Source organism: Pipistrellus hanaki (assembly GCF_964339955.1).
Source record: "Pipistrellus hanaki genome assembly, chromosome: 7".
Taxonomy (NCBI): domain Eukaryota; kingdom Metazoa; phylum Chordata; class Mammalia; order Chiroptera; family Vespertilionidae; genus Pipistrellus; species Pipistrellus hanaki.
In genome coordinates this window covers 56,064,095-56,087,222 of record NC_140509.1, presented here as the reverse complement: position 1 = coordinate 56,087,222, position 23,128 = coordinate 56,064,095, and the positions used below count along the sequence as shown (strand labels likewise).

General features: G+C 41.4%; 1 protein-coding gene across 1 annotated transcript in view; it reads right to left on the bottom strand.

Moving 5' to 3' along the window:
• SLC16A10 (solute carrier family 16 member 10) overlaps positions 1 to 23,128 on the bottom strand; it is an 87,762-nt gene that overhangs the window by 4,251 nt on the left and 60,383 nt on the right. The window contains 1 exon segment of the mRNA XM_084889890.1: positions 1,853 to 1,996. Coding sequence (XP_084746016.1) covers positions 1,853 to 1,996 — 144 coding nt within the window.

Sequence of the window (23,128 nt, the reverse complement as noted above, 5' to 3'; positions counted from 1 at the left end):
TAAAATATTTTTAAAAAAAGAAAAAGCTGAAAGTTTTGTCATGCAACAAATGTCCTTTAGAGGGCTCCCTTGACACTTGAGAAAACAAGACCAAATGTTCTGCTCAGTGTTTGACCAGGATATCCACAGTTAGGTAATAATAAAAGGGGGAATAGTCAGAGTACAATAAATACTTTTAAAAGTAGCACTGCCCCACACTTCCTTCTAGCTGTGTGCGCAGACTCCGTCCTGTGGCGTCTGCCTGGACCTGCACAGACAGCCACGGCGAGGGAGCCTCTCGGTCTCAGTGTCCCCACGTGGAGATGACATCACCTCCCCACGTGGAGATGACATCACCTTCCTCCCAGGGCAGGGCGAAGAGTAAAGGAGACAGTGCGTCGTGGAGGTGTTCAATGTGTGGTGGTTGGTCTTGCTTCACATCAGTTAATGGAAGTTCTTCTGTCTGTGTTACATACACTGAGCGAGCTCTGCCTCCTGGTGCCCCCGTGAGTGAGTGACATCCGCAGCGTCCTGTCCTCAGCAGCCCTGCCCAGCTCCTGTGGACGCCTTTGGTCTTCCTCTTTATGCTGCCTCCTGTTTTTCCCAGCATTTCTGTCTTTTCCAAAGAACCCTGCCTTCCCATGATGCGCCCAAAGTAGGAGAGCTTCAGTTTTGCCATTTTTGCCTCTAGCTATGTTTCCGGCTAATTTGCTCTAGGACCCATTTGTCTTCCTAGTGGTCCAGGGTATCAGGAGAGCTCTCCTCCAATACCATATTTCAAATGAATCATCTTTTTTCCTATCAACCTTCTTCACTGTCCAACTTTGTATCCACGCGGTAAATTACCTTTCTATGCCTTTTCCAATCACTCTCCCGTGCCCAAATTCCAGCGCTCCCTCAAGGCCCTCCTCCTCCAATACTGCCTCTCCTCTGCAGAGTGAGCAGACATGCTCAGCCCCCCACCCCGGAGCCCCTTTGTGGCTCTCCTTTGCCTTCCTGCCACAGCCAAGCTTGTGGGCAAAGTGGTCTACATTTCCATTATTCAACTGATGATGACCAGGCTTCAAACACTGTTTCCCAGACATAATATACTCCATCACACTTTCACCTCTTTGCACATATGGTTTCTCCTGCCTGTCCTTATCTGTCTGATTTTCACCATGTAATACTCTGCCAGCCTAGGAGGCCTGCTTGTCCTTATCAGTCTGATTTTCACCATGTAATACTCTGCCAGCCTAGGAGGCCTGCTCACACCCCCATGAGTGATCCAGATGCTTGGCGCCTATGTTGCTATGGCACCCACCTAGCATACGTATATTCCACTGTGCTATAACACTTATCTGTCTTCCCTTGATACCATTAGCTACTAATTGAGGGTACAGACCATGTTTCATCTGTAGCATATAACAGTGTCTGGTATGGAGGAGTCACTTAAATACTTGTCAAGGGAGGTCCATATGCTCTTAGAATTAGCATTTGTTAACTCTAATTACTCCACAATACCCAGAGGCAATTTCAAATAAGGAAGCTCAAAAGGCAAACATGCACACCCCTGAATTTCACAAGATATTGCAAAAGGCACATGACTATAAAAACTATGCCAAAACCACAATTCTAAGAAAAAGGAATGGGCAACAAAACATTTGGATTCGGTAGAGTTCTGTGGCAAAACAAAGAAGGTTGCTGTTTGATCGCCCATTTTTCATATTGAAAACCCAAAACTCATAACTGATTTTGCCCTTGAAAAACTGCTAGAAGTTAGGTTCTAGAAAATAGTCCTCATTTTTACAGAAGAATTTGAGCAAATACATACATACAACGAGACTCGAGGCGATGGAATACTTTTGCTGGGGGACAGGGCTAAAGAGAGTACCTGCAGGTAAACCTTCTTCACGCCAGGCACGTAGTCTGCGATCCGGCCGAAGAGCAGCCGCCCGACTCCAGAAGTGATGCCGATGCACATGAGCACCACCTCCTTGTTGGGCTCATCTTTAAACCTTTCGTTCACGTATTTCACCTGCAGACCAAAGAGAAGGCGGCCACGCTGAGTATGGCAGAAAAACATGACAGGTCTTGAAGCACGGCACAAATGCCTTTGGATCTCTACAACGTTATGGAATCTTGGCCCCTTGTAACTTCAAATATTTATAAAAGTGCTCTGTCAGAACATATGAAGAAAAGCTAACGTGATTTAGTGTGCATGAAAGAAATGAGAATTTTTTAAAAATATATTTTATTGATTTTGTACAGAGAGGAAGGGAGAGATATAGAGAGTTAGAAACATCGATGAGAGAGAAACATCGATCAGCTGCCTCTTGCACACCCCCCACTGGGGATTTGCCTGCAACCAAGGTACATGCCCTTGACCGGAATCGAACCCGGGATCCTTCAGTCCGTAGGCCGACGCTCTATCCACTGAGCCAAACCGGTTTTGGCAAGAAATGAGAATTTTTATAAGGTCTTTTTAAATTGTAAGGAAGGGACCTGGCCGGTATGGCTCAAGGGTAGAGCGTCGACCTATGAACCAGGAGGTCAAGGGCACATGCCCGGTTGCAGGCTCGATCCCCAGTGTGGGGTGTGCAGGAGGCAGCCGATCCATGTTTCTCTCTCATCATGGATGCTTCTCTCTCAATTCCTCTCTGACAGCAATAAAAATATTTTTAAAATAAACAAATTTGTAATGAAGGGTTACCAACACACGCTTTGTAAGCGAACATTGATCCGTGCGTTAGCCAAAGGAAGAGAACAGCCTTGTGAACACAGCACACAGCCTTGCTCTCTCAAGGTCACCCGAGGATCCAGCACATTCTCTCCTCCCCTGAAAGGCAGCTTAGGGACCGAGGCTGGAGTTTCAGCCCCTCGAGGAGGGCCTGAGTCAAACTTTCAGCCCTGGAGTAAGTGGTACTGGAGCTTCTGGGATAAAAGCACAAGGTTCTCTACCTGTGAATGTGCCTATTTCTGTGGCCTTAGGATACGTTGAAAAGAGCTGGGACCGGTTTGGCTCAATGGATAGAGGGTCAGCTTGGGGACTGAAGGGTCCCGGCTTCGATTCCAGTCAAGGGCTTGTACCTTGGTTGTGGGCATATCCCCAGTAGGGGGTGTGCAAGAGGCAGCTGATTGATGACTCTCTCTCATCGATGTTTCTAACTATCTCTCTCCCTTCCTCTCTGTACAAAATCAATAAAATATATTTTTTTAAAAATAATAACAGTGTTGAAAAGAAAAAACTCCAGAGAGACTGCTTGGCTTCAAGTCTTGGTTCCAACTCTTATCAGCCTGGGAAAGTTGTTAGCCACCAGGACCTGGTGAATGGAGACAGCAATAGTACTTCCGGAGGGTAGCTGTAATTATCAAATATCTGTAGGAAGAACTTAGAAGAGTACCTGACACACAGCTAAGAATGATCAGGTAGTAATGTTAGCCTAATTATTTTAAAGGGGCCGTTCCTTTCATTTACAGTCTGCTTAGAACAATGAGTGTGAGCCAACAGCCTGATACTGTTTAAGAAGGCAGTGTGACCAGGCAGGTGTTACATTGGGTGACAACACACAGCTCGGCACAGCCAGAGTTTGACAGTTTCACGTTTCGCCCCACCTCTCTTAGCATTTCCATTCTCTTCATGATCATCTATCTGTGCTCACAACAAGGAGAAAAAGCACACTGTGCTTCTACTGGGATGTTACAACAAACACAAACAGCTGCTTCAAACAACCAGACTCCCTGCGCCCCTTACCAGACACTGGCCTGGATTCTGGGAGCCTGCAATGCAGATTTCCCAGCAAGTTCAAAGGCCCACACGGCTCCTATGCGGCACCAGCAGCCTTCCTGGATGACATCCCCTTAAGAGACTTCCAGTTCGCGTTTTTAGCCTCCGTGGTTATGCCAACCCATCACATCTGTCTTTTCCCTTTCAAAACCGGTAACTGTTCTCCTGTATTTCCACACTTGGTCCAGAATAATCCTCCTATCTATGGTTTGATCTCATCAATCCCTTATTCACCAGTTTCCTGATGCCCACATTTATACTCCTTAGTTGAGCATTAAAAGCCCTCCTTGATCTGTCACCAATCCACCTTTGTACCTTGATTACCTACCAACCCTTGACTCAGAAGTGGAGTAAATACCCAAATACCTGCAGCACTCAGGCACAGTGCATGAAACCGGCTGCTGGAGAGGGGCGTATGCCCGCAGAGGACCGCCAGTGCTGCCAAGCTGCCTCCCAGCCCCCTTTTGTTTTAAAAAGACAGCAGAAATCTGGGCTTTTGTGTGCAAGTGCTGGCACCTGACTAAAATTAGAACGCCGCATGATCCAACCCCACCAGGGCAAGCCAAACAAAACATGTCTGCAAACTGCATTAGGCCTGCTTTGATCTTAGCCCTAACCCATCTGGCCCAGCAGGATGGGTCTACTCAGTGTCTGAAACATTCTGACCTCACTACATTTCTGCTGCCTCTTCTACCTTCTCTGACTTTCTAAATTCTATCCGTTCTTTAAGAGGCCGCTTGAATCCCCCCTTTTCTATAAAGCTCCCCTTGATTGCCTCAGCCTCACACCCCCTTGTTAACTGCCTAAAGTTTTCACTGGTAAGTACTGGGTTCCTTCCCAGCCTGTGTAGCTTCTAACTCTAAATAGACTCCAGCAAACTCTTCCCTGTCAAACTGGACATATCCACCTGACTGTGACAAAAGTACCTCGGGGTCAACATGCCCCATGCTGCACTCATGTCCCCTTACAGCCTGTTCTCCTTCCATGTCAGTCAGCACTGCTGCCGTTGGCCCAACTACCCGAGGTAGGAACCTGGTAACTATCCTAGATTCCTCCCTCACTCCCTCCCTCTCTTCAAATCCAACAGTGACCACCCAGTTCTGGTGGTTTGACCTCCTACATCTCTGTCAGCCCATGTTCCCCACAGTGTTTATTTTATTTTTTATTAATTTCAGAGAGGAAGGGAGAGGGATAGAGAAACAGAAACATCAATGATGAGAGAGAATCATTGATCCACTGCCTCCTGCACGCCCCCTACTAGGGATTGAGCCTGCAACCGGGCATGTGCTCTGACCAGAATTTAACCCAGGACCCTTCAGTCCACCTTCCAATGCTCTCTCCACTGAGCCAAACCAGCTAAGGGCAAACCAGGTTCTTATCACTCCTCACCTAGACCACTGCAACAGCCTCCTAACAATGCTTCTTGAACCTCACTCCTAAATCTCTAGCCTATATTTTCTCAAACCATCAAGTTAAGTTCTCTGCCCAAGATCCTTTTACAGCACCCATAACCTTCAGGGTAAAGTTCAAACTCTTGGCTTGACAGATAAAACTTTCCTCCTTTGCTACTGCAGCCTCACCTTCGGCTGACTCCTCATATTCTCCGTGTTAATTAACACTGTGTTGTCCAACATGGCCTGAGCTATTAAGTACTTTAAATGTGGCTAGTCAAACTGGGATGTATTGTAAGTGTGAAACACACAGCAAATATAGAACACTTGGGGTGGGGGGGACACGCAAAATATCTCAATAATTTAAAAATATTGATTCCATGTTGAAATAGTATTTTTGGTTATATTGATTAAATGAAATATGAAATTAATTCCTTTTTTTTTTTTTTGCTTTTTAAAATACTGGGAAGGGGGTGGGGGAGGTAGAGAAGGGGACAGGGGTAATAAATGGCGATGGAAGGAGACTTGGTGGTGACACAGAATACAGTGTACAGATGATGTGTTGTAAAATTGTGCACTTGAAACCTGTATAATTTTGTTAACCAGTGCCAACCAATAAAGTCAATAAAAAGGAAAAAATAAAATATGGCTACTAGAAATTTTTCAATTCCATATGTGGCTTGCATTATATTTCTATTGAACAATGTTGGTCTAAGTAAGAAATCCACTTGTAGCTGCAAAGATAAGACAGCTCTCAATAAAAGACCCCAAACTAGCTTATTCCTCTGAGCCCTTATTACTGCCCATAAGTGAGATATTTGATAAGGTAGAAAGAGATGGATTCCATCTCAATTCTGAAGAAAAAGAATCACCTGATCTAAAGCAGATGGGATAAAATTAAGTGTTCATTGGTTTTATTTGGAATTTGAATCCAGACTCTACTGTTATTAACCCACTTCAGGAAGCACCCAAAGGATCTATTCTAACTTTTAAAAATTACTTTTATTTAGCCTAAACCGGTTTTGCTCAGTGGATAGAGTGTCAGCTTGCAGACTGAAGGGTCCCAGGTTCGATTCCGGTCAAGGGCATGTACCTTGGTTGCGGGCACATCCCCAGTGGGGGAAGGGGGGCGGGGTGCAGGAGGCAGCTGATCGACGTTTCTCTCTCATCGACGTTTCTGACTCTATGTCCCTCTCTCTTCCTCTCTGTAAAATATCAATAAAACATATTTTTTAAAAATTATTTTTATTTATTTCAGAAAGAAGGAAAAAGAGGGATGCCGAGAACCACTTCCAGCATGTAATAATGACAAGAGTTATACCAAAAGGTTGGTGAAGCTTGGGGAGCTCAACAGGACGGAGTCATATGTAGCTTACCTGTTGGAAACGCTACAAAGAGTCTCTCCCAAACCTGAATGGTATTGCCTGCTGCCAGATAGCTCAGGGCATTTTGTTGCCTCCTGTTGGCCAAACACCTGAACAGCTGTAGGCTATTCCCAAAACCTACAATCTCTGTAAACCCTTTGATACCATATTCTTTGAAGTGTATATCTCCACCTTGCCTTGGGACAAACTGTGTTTAATAAAAACCCGGGTCCTGGGTCAAGGAGAGTCTTCTAGCTCCTTCAGCTGGAAGCTCCTCTGACCCCCAATGCCTCTCAAAAATATCTTTCATGCACAGACTCCTTCTTAATCATGTACACACAGCCCTTTCTCCAGAATGCTGAACCTTTGTAAGGCTGGGGAAAAAGAACCCTGGCAGAGGGAGAGAGAGAAACATCAGTGATGAGAAAGAATCCTTGATTGGCTGCCTCCTGCACACCCCTTACTAAGGATCGAGCTGCAACCCAGACTTGTGCCCTGACCAGAAATCAAACCATGACCTCCTGGTTCATAGGTTGATATTCAACTACTGAGCGACATTGGCCAGGCTCCCTCCACATTTTCAAGGGGATGGGTGGATTATAACGTCTTGTATATAATGTTTATGTAATTACATTGCAAATATGATCAAAACATTGGAGCATGCAAGTTGAACTACAGGCATACTCTGAGGTATTGTAGGTTTAGTTCCAGGTTACCACAATAAAGCAAGCATCCCAATAAAGTGAGTGGAAATCTTGTCTTCAATTTAAACAACAACAAAAAAAAAAACAACCACAGCAACTATAAAAGCAGTGAGCATCATAATAAACAAGATATACTGTATATATCTTTGGTTAATAGTAGTTCAAAAAAAGGGGGGAACTGAGAGAGACTTCAAACAAAGATAGCTTTCTTTCTTTTCTCTCTCTCTGCCTTTCTTCCTTCCTTCTCCTCACCTGGGGATATTTTTTCCATTGATTTTTAGAAAGAGTGGAAGAGAGGGGGGAAAGAGAGAGAGAGGGAGAGAGGGGGGGGGGGGGGAGAGAGAGAGAGAGAGAGAGAGAGAGAGAGAGAGAGAGAGAGAGAAACATTGATGTGAGACACATTGATTGATTGCCTCCCACACTCACCCTGACCCAGGCCAGGAATCAAGCCTGCAACCTAGGTACATGCCCTTGATGGGAATCAAACCTGAGACCTTTCGATCCGAGGGCCAACACTCTAACCACTGAACAACCAGCCAGGGCAAAGATAGCTTTATTCCTGATGGTGGACTTGAAGTAACAGCTGAGTGACTGAAAGTACCAAGTGCTTACAGGGGCAGTATTTTTGGACGCTAGGAAAGCAGGGCCAACAGAGGCCCCATGGAGCCCTGCAGGATATGGAACTAAAAGACTACAACGGCCTTTGCAGAATTGAAGGGGAAACGTCAACAATATTTGCCACCCATTGTTGTTGCAGTTACTATGCACTTCGGGAGATAAACAGATTCCAGGCATGCAGTCACCTGCCCTTTTCTGTGATGATTTTAATTCCTCTTGCCCTTCCTCTTCAGATATCTATCGAACTCATAAGAGGGGTAGAAAACAGGTAGGAAAGTGCACTCACCTCGTCTCTAGGAGAATAAAGTCTTTGGGCTGGAGCAGGGGACCTTATATTTTACATGTGCACGGTTCGTCCAAAAACAAGGCGGGAAATCCTAAGACTGTTTTCAGTGGTTTGGGAATGCAGAGTGATTTCTGCAGGTTCCCCCTTTCAACAGGGATCCTGGGTTCAGGACACTTTCACTCTCTGCTTCCCCCCCCCCCCCCCCCCCCCCCCCCGAGATTAGCAGCCTCAGCTTGCTTCCTCTCATTTGTTTGCAGTTTAATTTCTAGGACTGTATCCCATTCAACATTTAAATGCCATTCCATAACTCTAAAAGAGCATTCTGCTTAAATATACATTTTTATTTAATTTGTTGGAGTGACACTGGTTAATAAAATTTCTATGTAGGCTTCAGGTATATTAAATACACGTTTTAAAAGGTAAGCTCAAACAAAGGAGCCTGGCCCCTTTAAAAAGTTGAAGCGCATTTGAAAAGGAGTAGACAGCCTGCTAGGTGGTTAATGGGTAATCTCGGAATTTGTTGCAAATCAAAACTTTACACTACCCTTTGACTTCAAGGTAAGATGAACAAGTCTCCTAATTGGAATGAGGGTTTGGTTTGTTTCTTCTTTCTTTGTTAAACAACTCTTGTTTTCTCCATCTCTGTGTTTGCTGAGAAAAGGGAGTAAATTAAAACAAGTGGGGCATTCCCTGAGAAGCTTTACATGAGCACTGCACCCCAGTGAGGTGATTAAAGGTAGAAGAAAACTAACTCCACAGATTCGGGTTCATAAAATTAAGCTCTTTACATCATATGATATTGAAATATGACTTTATGGCCATTAGATATGCATTGATAAGGTCAGCTGTAAAGTGTCATTTTAGCTTATTAAATCTGATCAACTGCGCTTTGAGAATAAACACCTCTAAGAAATGCTTGAAGTAAAAATATAAAATGTTGTTGCCTGCCAACACTTTTAAGGACTATCACTTTTAGGCACCCCAGTGTCTGTTATTAATAAGATTTTCTGTCAGGACTACACTTGTGGTGCAGGTATCTCCTGCCTCCTCAGCAGCTGACCGAATGGAGAGCAGACCTTTGGCCCAACAGGAACTCTGGAAGGCATGGGTAGTTGGTTCTGTTTGTTTTAAACAGCCAGTCTTTCCATTTCATTATGCTGGATTTCCATGGTGTCCGTAATCACACATGGCACCATTAAGACATGTAAAAACTGGGACAGAGAAAAAAGAGGGAAGAGTTTCCAGAGTGAAGATTATTTAACAACCATAGGGGTTGAAAAAGAAGAGTTCAGAAGGAAGAAAGATGACTGATGGTGGTCTAATTTTGAAAACTGTGAACATTCTTTAAAACCTTATTTTCCCTTTAAACACACACACACACACACACACACACACACACACACGCAATTTTCCTTAGATTAAAACAAAAACAATCCATCCTTGATATAGCATTATTTAGATCAGATTGAGATTTGACAAAATGTCTTACAGCAATTATCAACCCAGACCATTGTGGAGTCCAGCTGGTGTTGCTCAGTGGTTGAGCATTGACCCATGAACCAGGAAGTCAGGATTCTATTCCCACTCAGGACACATGCCTGGGTTGTGGGCTCGATCCCCAGTAGAGTGTATGCAGGAGGCAGCCAATTAATGATTCTATCATTAATGTTTCTCTCCCTCTCACTTCCTCTCTGAAATTAATAAAAAACATATTTTAAAAAAACAACAATGTGGATTTAGATGCCAGTTCAAATAATCCTAATTTTTAAAAATTGATTCTAGAGAGAGGAAAAGAGAGTAGGGGAGAAGAAAGAGAAAGAGAAAAAGAGAGAGAGGGAGAGAAAGAGAGAAAGAGAGAGAGAGATTTGTTGTTCCACTTATTTTTTTAAAATATATTTTATTGATTTCTTATAGAGAGGAAGGGAGAGAGGGGGATAGAGAGTTAGAAACATTGATGAGAGAAAAACATTGATCAGCTCCCTCTTGCACACCCCCTATTGGGGATGTGTCCACAACCAACGTACATGCCCTTGACCAGAATCAAACCCGGGACCTCTCAATCCATAGGCAGACACTCTATCCACTGAGCCAAACCGGTTTTGGCTGTTCCACTTATTTATGCTCTCATGGGTTGATTCTTGTATGTGCCCTGACCAGAGATTGAACCCACAATCTTGGCGTATAAAGACAACTCACTAATCAACTGAGCTACCCAGCCAAGGCAGTCCTGAATTTGTCAAATTAAAATGGACTTCATCTTAAAATAGAAAATAAACCACTAGGATTATTAGGTCACTTGAAATTATTTAGTGACCCTGGTAATAATTTCTGTGTTATAAACTTCACAAATTATCAAAAACTATACTAGCTTTCGCCCTGGTCCATTGGTTAGCTCAGTTGGTTACAGCATCATCCTTATATGCCAAGATTGTGGGCTCGATCTTGAGTCAGGGAACATATATAAAGCAACCAATAAAGTCATAAATAAGTGGAACAACAAGTTGGTATTTCTCTCTCCTCCTTCCTCTCTCTTTAAAAATCAATCAATAAATTAAAACATTAAAAACAAAGTGTACTAGTCTGTCCTGGAACAATGGAATTTGTTTAATTTGTTGGGACTTTTTTTCTAAATTATAAGAAAAAGTTTACTTAGTCACAGAGGTATTAAGAGGTAAGCAACAAAGAAGTGGGCCCAGGAAACCTCTTACTGGATCTTAGGAATAAGAACCCTTCCACTGTCATCATTTCTGTATTTCTGAGATACGCTCCTTGAGGAAAGGCGTTGGGGAAGGCTCAGGCGTGCTCCAGAGAGAGAGCCGCAATCTGTTGGCTTATTTACATTTTTATTCATTACACCTAATCCAGATGTGGTTCCGGACAGTGTCTTTCTTAGAATCTCATTTTGGCACACCAGATTCACTACTCTCTGACCCTTGATTCCTGGCTAGTTCCTACCATGGATGAACACAGTGGAATGTGAATTGTTCGGACAGTGTCTTTCTGAGCCGGAGTTACAGGGCGTCTGCTCTGGCCATCACGTTGGCTGCAGAGGGCTCAGCCACAGTCTACAGCACTTTGAAGAAGCACAGTGGTAGCAAAGGCTCTTGCAGATGTGATGAATGCCGTTCTGTGGCATCATGTGTTTTCCATTTGTTTTTATTTTTTAAGGATGTGCTCTTTTAAACTTACTCCTGGATTTACCTGGTGATAAAGTCACCCATTGGCTAAATGTGCATGCAAACAAACCGATGTGTGTATGAAGTCAGTAATCAGTAGATGAATTGCATGAATTTGAAGAAGTAGTCCAAAATGAACAAATGCACCCGACAAAAGGCTAGTTCAAGGAAACCTAAATTTTAGAATTTTAAAATAAATTCCATGTTAAAATAGGAAGGGATAATTTCAAAAGTATTATTTAAGTCACTAGAACTTTACTTATTTAATGACCCGGCAAGAATGTCAGTAAGCCAGATATTTTATAAATTATCAAAATTGGTTCCATTTCTTCTTTTTGTTTTTGTGTGTTGATTTTTTCCTTTAAAAAAATATATTTTATTGATTTTTTTACAGAGAGGAAGGGAGAGGGAGAGAGTTAGAAACGTCGATGAGAGAGAAACATCGACCAGCTGCCTCTTGCACACCCCCTACCGGGGATGTGCCCGCAACCAGAGTACATGCCCTTGACCGGAATCGAACCCCAGACCTTTCAGTCTGCAGACCGATACTCTATCCACTGAGCCAAACCGGTTTCGGCTGATTTTTTCCTCTTTGTTGAATCTATTGTGACACTGGTTAACTAAATTGTTTCAGGTGCACAATTTCACAATACATCATCTGTACATTGTATTGTGTTCACTACCCATGCCAAGTCTCCTTCCATGACCATTTATGCCCTCTATACCCTCCTCCACCTCTTTCACCCCTCCCTCTAGCAATAACCACACTATTTCGTCTTGAGCAATGAAAGATGTGTAGACTGGTGGTTAATTGAAAATTATTTTTTACTTTTTTGAGAGAAGCAGAGAAATTGGAACATTAGTTCTTATTCAGCTTCTTAATTTTACCCTTAATTCTAAAGTTTGAACAAAGATTTATCCTTCCCTAAAAATTCTCCCTTCTGACTTCACCTCACTAACATTCCATCAGACCAGTGATGTTGGCTAGAGAATGCCTTTACCAAAGCCTCTCTCCTCCTTTCTCCTCTAGACTTTGTAAGGCATAGAATATTGAATCTTTTCTATTAATTCTAAGAATTATCTCATTTCTGACTTTCTCCCTTAGTATCAATTCAAATTAAATTTTTAAAAATCTGGATGAAGATTAAAATTGTTAGGGTTAGGCCAAGATCAGTTTTACTTTCACTGTTGTCATTTCCACATGCTTCTGAGATTGTTTAGCCCTATTTTTTACCCTTTCTTAAGAATAAGACTATTCTAGAGTTTGGGGAGGATGGGTATGATTAACATTATTTTAAACATGTCCAGTTCTATCTTGTGATTTTAAAATACTTGGGGGAGCTGAAACCGGTTTGGCTCAGTGGATAGAGCATCAGCCTGAGGACTCAAGGGTCCCAGGTTCAATTCTGGTCAAGGGCATGTACCTTGGTTGTGGGCACATCTCCAGTAAGGGGTTTGCAAGAGGCAGCTGATCGATGATTCTCTCTCATCGATGTTTCTAACTCTCTTTCCCTTTCTCTTCCTCTCTGTAAAAAATCAATAAAATATATTAAAAAAAATAAAGTGTTTTGGGGGAAAAGAACCACACCCCTGTAGGAGGATAGATAAGAATATGGAAGGTCTAAGTCTGGATTAAGGCAACTGGCATAGCAGAGAACACTTTTGTGGACTGGGAGTTGAAAGGCCTATGCAGAGTAGGAAAAAAGAATGTCAAGTTATGAGCTCTACTCATTACTAATTCTAAGATCTTAGGTATCAGTTTCCTGATCTCAAATATAGGGTAGTACTGGCTCACAAAATGGGTAGTACCCCTGGAGTATCTTTCCAATACAGTTGTACCCAAGAATTACATATTTTAAAATAAATATTTTAAACTATTATAGAAGTTCCCATTTTAATTTTTTATTTAAATAAAATTCACATCACCTTACATTTACCACTTTAACATTTTTAATTGATTATTTAGAGAGAGGAAAGAAGGGGGGGAGAGAAAAACATTAATTTGTTGTTCCACACTGTTGTCCCATTTATTTATGTATTCATTTGGTTGATTCTTATATGTGCCCTGACCAAGGATCAAACCCACCACCTTGATGTATCAGATTGACATGCTAACCAACCGAGCTGTCTGGCCAGGGCCCACTCGAACCATTTTTAAGTGTACAGCTCAGTGGCAATGACATATACCCAACTTCCTGTCAATCATCACCATCATTGATTTATAGAACTTTTTCATCTTACCAAACAAAAACTCTGGACTATCAAACAATAACTCCTCATCTCCCGCTCCTTCCCCCAAGCCCTTTGTAATCCCCATTTTACTTTCCATATCTATGAATTTGACTACTTTAGGCACCTCATCTAAGTGGAATCATAGTATTTGATCTTTTGTGTCTGGCTTATTTCACTTAATATTTCTTCAACGTCCATCCACATTGTAGTATGTGTCCCAAGCATTACCTTTTAAAATATATATATAATTTAAAAAATGTTTTCATTGATTTTTAGAGAGAGAGGAAAGGAGGAGAGAGATGGAAACATTGAGAGAGATAAACATCAACATAGATTCCCTGCCTCCTGCACACCCCTGCTAGGGATTGAGCCTGAAACCTGGGCAAGTACCCCTAACCAGGAATTGATGCATAGGGGGACACTGATGCATAGGGGGACACTCAACCACTGAATCACACCACTGGGCTAAAGTATATATTATTTTATCCATAAATTACTTCTTTTACTTCTACTTTATGTTATAGGTAGACATTAACTTTTCTGTTTTTATAAAATATATTTTATTGATTTTTTTATAGAGAGGAAGAGAGAGGGACAGAGAGTTAGAAACATTGATGAGAGAGAATCATCGATCAGCTGCCTCTTGCACACCCCCTGCTGGGGTTGTGCCCACAACCAAGGTATATGTCCTTGACCGGAATCGAACCTGGGACCTTTCAGTCTGCAGGCAGACGCTCTATCCACTGAGCCAAACCGGTTTCAGTTAGACACTTTTTTATAAAAGTATGAGTACAGGTAGGTTTATAATCCAGGAATTTTATTTCAGAAAAAAAAAAAAAAAGGAGCCATTGGATCTGATATACTGCTCTAGACCTGTGACAGGGTTGTAGAGCTTAAAAAAAAAAAAAAAGAGGTGGGATGGGACACTAGATCTGTGCCATCCCAACCCCTGGATTCAGAGTGGCCCTAAGAGTTGAAGAGCAGGAGCAAGGAGATGCCTGGCAGGGAATTACAAAAAGTCAGGAACATAAAAAGGAAACCATGTGATCACATAAACAAGGGGAGTTAAGTAGGAACAGGGGTGCTTGATCTATGTGGTCGCTACTATAATTCTTTTTAAATTCCATAATCAATATGTGGCATTTTTAATCCCAGAGACGTGTACATGGTAGAGGGGCCTGTGTTAGTCTGCTTGCTGGTGCGGTCACCCGCATGCATCCCATTCTCCAGAGGCAGCTGGGAGAAGGTACAAAGCATAGGAGGTATTATTTTACATTAGCAGGGCTGACTGCGTACCTCTCGTCACCCATTTCCACATCGTTAAATTATTCTGCATTGAAATCGGAGTAGATAAGCGTACTTTTACTTCTATTACATAAGCTTTAAACCACACCGTGTCACTAACTATGTGACCAGAGAAATACTTTAAACCAGTTAACTCCTTTCCTTGTAAGATAGAAATAAAACTGTTCCCACCTTCAGGGGTTACATATTAAAGATCAAAGAGAGAAATAACTTGAAGGACATATGGTGTTATTAGAATGAAAAGTAGTCATCAGCAGAGAAATTAGTAGACCTCATATTTCAGCAATTCAACCAACCTACAGCTCAGCCTGAAAATGGTCAAAACATCTTTGCATGCCAGGCACATGCTAGGCGCTGGGGATGGAGCATTGAAGAGGACTCTGTCCCTGCCCTTGCAAGTGTTCAGTCTACCTTACCTGTTTCTTCTGTATCATTTCCTGAGGTGTCAGGACACTTCCAACATAAAACTCAATGTCTTTTGTAGACAAATCCACAGTTTTCACCAGCCTTTCCCATACTTTCATTGAACACATTATACAATATAAGGGTCTAACAAAAATATACTACTGCTACATTTCAATTTAAGTTAAAATTAGATATTTTTAAATATTTGTGGATTTCTTTCTCCCTAGCAAATTTTAAATCCTTTGGTGATTTGGGGCCTACATTCTAGGGATAATTTTCATGCCTGAATAAATCATGCATCAATTCTAAAAAACTACTGAATTATGTACAAATGCTTATTTTTTTACTAACTAAATATAATTTGGAACGTGTGACAAACTTCTGCCTTACTAAAAGCAGCATCTCCGTTTTAGTTTAATTACTGGTAATTGATTAGTTTTCTAGATTTCTTACGTATCGTATCCTGTTCGTCTATCAAGATCCTACACTAGTATATTACAATTTTTAAAAACTCAAAAGAAAAAAGCACCTAGCTTGTTTTAATGAGAGTGTTCCATAGATATTTAACTTCACCATTAATGAGTCACGAGTAAAGACCCTTACTCGTCTAAAGTAGGAGAATGCTGGTGAATACCGCCCAGGCTGTAAAATGGATAAATGGGCAAATGGGCACTAACCTGAGTAGTCAAATTGCAGCAGATGTTGAGATCTGCAGGGAAATAAATGCAAGGTTAGAAAAGCAAGAAAAGCATAGACACCATAGAAAAAAAAATCTAAAAGAAGTGGGGATAAAATGAAGGAGAAAAGATGTCCAATCATTCATGTCAGAACCACATGAGAACTGAGCGACAGTAGTGTATTATTAGAAGATATAAGTAGTGAATAAAGTCTCTGAAGAAAAAGCAATGCTTGGGTACTCTGTAAAAATTAATTTTCAACATGCATATTTTAACACATGTTGTGGCAAAAGTAGGTTCACAATTGTTCGTATGGTAAACAATAACGAATAAATAATAACACAAGAATAAACTGTTTTTGCACACTCACAACTGTAAACCTACTTGGCCACACCCTGTATACAGGTAAGGTTTGGGCATCTCTTACATTGACATTTACTTGGCATAGCAGACAGGATTCCAAAGAAGCCCGCACAGGCCCACCGGAAGGCCTGGACCTGGTGCAAGGCACCAGCAAGGCCCGTTGTGCCCCACCAGCTCCCGCTGTGCTTTGGGTGAACTAGTCTCTCAGAATCCCAGGCCTGCGTTAGGGTCCTGACTTTGAGCTGTTCTAAGAAAATCCTCAAGGTGGACAGGGTGGAGATAATCCAGGGTTAGGGAAGATGAGTGGCTGCTTTTAACTGGATTGTTAAAACTTGTAGTCTGAACAAAATCTTCGCTGGTTGAATGAGAGACTGAGCTCTCCCTAACTCGGAAAGGGAAATGATACTTGCTTCCAGAGTCAGAGTCAGATAGTTGTTTCAGGTCCCCGGATCCGAAGTGGCAGACAGAGGTGGGCAGTACCAGGCATCCAGGTGGTAACGCAACCAATCCCCGAGAACTGGTGCCTCCCAGGTCAACAAGCCCCGCACAGTCCGCCTCCCATTAATACTAAGAAGGCCAAGGTGAGTCTCCTTTAATATTCATAAATTAGTATTTTGCGTGCACAATTAGAAAAAGCCAGCTGTATTTTCACTGATCTCTCAAAGCTTCGAAAAGAGGATTTACCATACATAAATAGATCAACAACCTATGTCTTTTAGGTGTCAAACCTATCCTTTAAGGTAGGGGTGTCGAACTCAATCAGAGAAGGGGCCAAAATCTAAAATCCAGCCTAAATCGCGGGCCGAATGGTTTACTGAACAGTCATAAACTGACAATGTCATAAACTGACAGCGGAGTGCAGTGATGACAGCACGGTGCAGGCCACATTGCAAGGCCTGGCGGGCTGGATTTGGCCCCCGGGCCTTGTGTTTGACACATGTGCTTTAAGGTATTAAAAATGATGCCCTTATTTTTAAATGGGGAAAAGTCATCTGGAACTTGACTTGTCAAGGACAGATATAAAATGTGAATGCTTCGAAAACAACACTTATATCCAACTGTTCTTTTATAAACTGTGAGTTTTTCTCATGACAACAGGTCTCTGTTTAGGTCTGTGTCTATACTAATATATGTATGCTGTAAATTGAGAAAATTTTCTACCTCCAGATGGTGTTATTGAAATTAACTTAAAGGCAAGCAGTTGTAAAGATTGTGTATTCTAAAATTATCAGAAATATAGAAACTACCTCAAATGCTTTTCAAGTGCACGTGATCTATGGTTACTCTTTAGTAAATAAAAGTTAAAGTTTGTTGGTTTAAGTAGAACAGACATGTCTCTTGAGTTACTGAATTCAAATACACTATTTCTACTTTACCTGGGTTTACAAAAATAAGGTAATGTTAATAATTGACTCTGACATCATTGAAATATGTTTACAGGGGTTAAAAATTTCTTCATAAATTTACCAAGCTAAATAATGCTAATTGCTTACTTCTTAGTTTTCAATGCAAATTGAGGTTTAAAATCTCAATAAATGTAGGAAGAACTTTGCAGTTCCTGAAGCCCCTGGATCACCTCAAAAGATTTGTTTTTATGTTATGTTAGAGGCCTGGTGAACAAAATTCGTGCATGGAGGGGGGGTCTCTTAGCCCGGCCTGCACCCTCTCCCCATCCGGGACCCCTCGCTCCTTACCACCCACCTGCTTGCTGCTTCTTAGCGCTCAGCTTGCTGCTCCTTAGCGCTGCCAGGGAGGCAAGAGCGGATCCTGCCACTGCCATGTGCTCTCCAGCTGTGAGCCCGCCTATTTCTGCCTGAGCAGTGCTCCCCCTGTGGGAGCGCAATGACCACCAGGGGGCAGCTCCTGCGTTGAGCATCTGCCCCCTCGTGGTCAGTGCACATCATAGCGACCGGTCATTCTGTTCATTCCGCTGTAAAGGTCGCTTAGGCTTTATTATACAGATTGCATGGGAAGCGTTGTAAAATAGCTGATGGAAGAAACTTCCAGGGTGTGTCGCATGGGTAAACAATAGTTGGAAAATATACAAATAGGGCTTGGGAAACTCAAGACAGCCACTTACTTGGTTCTTCAAAGCTCCTTAAACAACCCCATTTTTTGGTTTTTGCATTCCTTCATGCATCATAGTGTGTTTAAGCTGGAGTTAAATTAGGAGAAGGAACTAGACATAGCTGACATCTTACACTATTGCCAAGGTGTGATAAAGTCACTCCAAGAAAATGACAAATAGAAAACCACTTCCTTTCACACTGAGCTTCCAGGAGACAAAGACTTTAGATTTTGTTTTTTGGAAAGGACATCAAATATAAGGAACTTTCCAACCTCGTTAGAAGGGACCTTCTCAGGTGCCTAACTTCAAATGGACTTCTATCCTTGTCTCTGACACTCGCCTCCACCTACAACAAACATCAAAGACTCCTCTAGGATGAGAAGCTGCTGGCATCAGAGATGGACTGCTATCCCACGCCAATAAAGCCAGTTTAACTGCTACTGGCAACTTTGAAGAACTGGACTGTCAAAATGGTAAAGTAGTCAATCTCTTGATTGGAAAAGGAATCCTATGAGTTTACTTAGGCTTATGTATAGTGAAAAACAATTTCTTCCCTCAATTACATAATTCTGTTTCTACTATGTACACATATACATTTTTGGCTATGATAAGCTTTCATTTATGGAGCATGGAAATTCTTGGATGTTACACCTGGTTCTGCCACTTGTATAACTGTGAGTTCTAACAAGCAACTTAAACTTTCTGTGCGTTAGTTCCTAACCAGTCTAAAAAAAAGAAGGATGAAACAGGCCAAAATGGAGTCACTTTTGCTAATCCACATCACCAAACCAATACTTAATATCCTAATTGCAGTTTCAGCCTCTCCCGGGAGAGGCATTTTAAACCAGTTAGTTTGAGATTTCCTGAACAGTAGTGAGGTCATCTGCCTGTTAAGACTCCCTGCAGTCTCCCAAGGGAAGGAGTCCTTGCCTGAAATAATCCACTCTTTTAACTTCTTAATCCCACCCTCTTTCTACCTATAAAAACCTTCCATTTTGTACAACTCAGCAGAGTGTCCTTGTAGGTGCTAGATGGGATGCTGCCTGATTTATGAATCGCTTAGTAAAGCCAACTAGATCTTCAAATTTACTCAGTTGAATTTTTTAACACATCTGGTGACACTTTAGAACCAAGTGAACTTCGGATGGCATTCTAGGACAATGAGAAACAGGCACAGCGCCACAAACACAATTTTGAGTTCATCGTCTTTCTCCAAATACCCTCAGGACATTGGTAAGTCCGTCCCCCCCACGCTCCCCGGCTTTTCACTCTGCTCTCTGAGTTCAACTCCAGATCTGAACATCTCTCCTTTCCAGGTCAGGTCCGTTTGAGATGGGAGACAATTCTACAGGACTTCTGGTACCAACAATTAATCACACACCACCTTATTATGTGATGTGACAATAAGATGCAATTCCATCATATGACCTATATACTTATGGTTCAAGACAGGGCATTCACACTTGTTGTATTGGCTGTTGTCAATTTTTTATTTGACAATCTAAGGAAAAAGAGGTCAGCGCCCCTGACTAAATAGTCAAGTATTGCATGTTTAAAAATTCTTCTGGCACACCAATTGAAAGTCACTGGGTTAAAGGATTCTGCCTGCAGCCAATTGAGTTAGCAGACTCTTTCACCCAGAGCCAAGCACCTAGCCTTTCAGACCAAAAGGAAAGTAGGATGTATTTTTTACTACAAAAAGGTATGAGAAATGAAGCTGCATTTTTGTTAAAGGAAGTGAGAATGATTTTGTCTAAATTAGAATTTCTGGTTACGAAGGATAAACTAAATATATACAAAAAGCTGAAGAGAGAGAGAGAATTTTACCTGTGGCTAAAAATTATATTATTAATAAGGATTTTTAAATTAATTTAATATCAATGGTGTATTTATGTAAAACTAAAACTTTTTTTTTTCACCCGCTAAAGGTTTTTTTGAGTAATCTGTTGAAAGCAAATTTCTGTGTTTTATATCATTTTAACCAGGTCGTTGATTACTTAAGAAAACTGAATCTTCTCAATAGTAAGAGCTAACTTTCTGCATTTGTCTTTGTAATCTTTCATTGTCACTTTGGTAAAATATATAATGAAATACTGTTTCATAATAATCTGTGATCCTTTTTAGTCAAGTGTTCAAACCTTTTGATATTTCTGACAAAACTCCAAAAAACAAATTCTAAGTGAAGTCTTTTTGGATTTCACACTAACTTGGAGATTTCCCAGAGAGCCCCTAAAAGACAGAAGGGAAACTTGCAAGATGAAGAAAACTTTGGTCTAGGTCCAGAGTGGCTGATAACGGGCAGCTTTCCAACTCTGACCCAATGAAGGGCCAGCAGACTCTTTCAAAAAAAGAACATAAGGCTTAGAGTGTTCAAATCTCAGCTGAGCATAACTCAATGAGTGACCTTGAACAAGTGCAGCTAGCAGAGTCATTTCCTTAGGTCTGAGTATATAGTTATTTATTACACTTATTACACTCAGCCTTGTGATGGTTATGTGAGATTTTTGTGAACATGCTTGACACATGATAGAGTCTTGACAAGTGAACATGAACTCCCTCTGAGGAAGCCACACAGAGTTAAAAGCTATTCCTAGTTGCCCTGAGCTCCAGGCTTAGTGCAGTATTCCTGCTGGGACTGCAACATGAACAGAGGTTTAACAGCCACATTCCATTTTTGACCCATGAGAGCGTTTGGCATTAATTAAAGCTATAAAATATCTCTCGAGGCACTACATGTTCAATTTACTGATTTGTTTGCCTCAAATTTTCATTTCTAATTAAAAAGTACAACTTGTTTGTTCCCAATTACAACTGGTCGTGGTGTCCACTTAATGACCCTATCAGCAAGCAAATGATTTGTCATTAATCATAGCATCAGGCAAATGAGTCCATCTATTAGGTTGAAGTTTCTTTTGAGAACAGTCGATTACTATCTGCCATAAAACTGACACACGTATCTAATCATGATTTTTAAAAAAAACAACAAACAGGCTAATACACTTATGCTGAAGATTTCAACACGAGTCAGTCATCTTTTCTTTGAGAGAACTATGTGGGTTTAAAACTTAAAAACTAAAGCTACCCAGCTATCCTGTTACAGAGTTGAAGAACACAGGTACTAAATATCTGTTTTCAAAGGTGACTGAGTGGTGGTGGTGTGGAGATGTGAAGCAATTAAAGTTAAATCCTCTTCCTCATATTGAGGATGGAGCATTGAGGAACCACTGAGAAACTTGTGTCACCATGATCGCTGCTCTGCGGTCAGTGCTCTTCCAAAGCTATGTGGACTTGTAGTCAGCCTCCCTAATCCCGCATCCTCATCCTAGTCTTATACACACCACCACTGCTCTGTGAGCTTTCAGTTGCTACACAGGAGGCAGACACCAATTGTCTAGCTTTCCTTGTTAATGAGGATGGCCACCAAAAATCCCTTTTCCCTCCATCCATACACTTACAATTACGACAGAGACACTGAACTTTCTTCAGTTTATTAGGTTATAACTTCAACGTATGCCTTGTGGTTCAAGGCAAAACACATCAACTCTTTCCTCCATCAACAGATGGCATTAGTATTATTCAATTATTCTGAGGTTTGCTGAGTTTGTGCTTATTTGTTAATTGTTTAATGCCTATAATACGAGAATGTCTTCCAAGTACAAAATACGAACAGTAATTGTGGCATCAAAGCAGAGAATTTTAAAGATTAAAATGGTGAGAAAATAAATTGCTTATACGAAACCATCAGTAGAATAAAAAGATCTAGGGTGTCTTGCCAGTCTGGCTCAGTTGGTTGAGCGTCGTCCCGCGCACCAAAAGGTTACTAGTTTGATTCCCAATGCAGGAGGCAGCCGATTGATGTTCCACTCTCACATTGATGTTTCTCTTTCTCCCTCTCCCTTACTCTTCTCTAAAAATCAATAAAAAATGTTTTTTTAAAATATGCTTTTAATTGATTTTAGAGCCAGAAGAAGGGAGCAAGAGAAGAGAAACATCAACGAGAGGGAAACAGATTGGCTGCCTCCTGCACATCTCCTACTAGGGATCGAGCCCGCAACCCAGGCATGTGCCCTGACTGGGAATCAAACTAGTAACCTCTTGATTCTTGGGTCAACACTCAACCACTGAGCCAATCCTGCTGGGCCAATAAAAAAAAAAAAAATATATATATATATATATAATATATATATATATATATATATATATATATATATATATATAAAGATTGAGGGGCAAGCTGATATGCAGGGATCAGATGAAAAGGAGCCAGCCAAGAAACTAAGAAAGAATGAGGTATCATCTCATTTCCAATGGAGAGGTAGGCGGAAAACTAAGAGAGTGTTGAGCTTCTGGAAGCCAATGAAGAAAAACTGAAGAAGGAGAAGCCATAGCAACTTTACCCAGAAAACTAAACAAACTCTTAGGCAGAAGGGGCACCTCATAAAAACGGGAGCAGCTGCTATTATTATAGAAATGGTTATTTGGAGTCAGGTCTCAGCGAAATTCATCTGTAACATCTGTACCCCCACAATGGAGACTATAAGTGGGCAGGCCTAAGAGAGATCATGTGGAGCTTCCAAGGAACAATATATGATGCTTTATTTATAAAAGTGACACTAAAAGATAAGACCTCCAACCTTGCTTTGAGAGCAAGATTGCTATAAAGCATACAGAGCCCCCTCTCAAATCATCATGAACAGTCTAATAAACAAGATCTTAGGATTTTAACATAGCCACAAGAGCACTTCATTCTGAATCTTTAAAAAGACCTAGATAGATAAATTAGTTCCCTAGTTG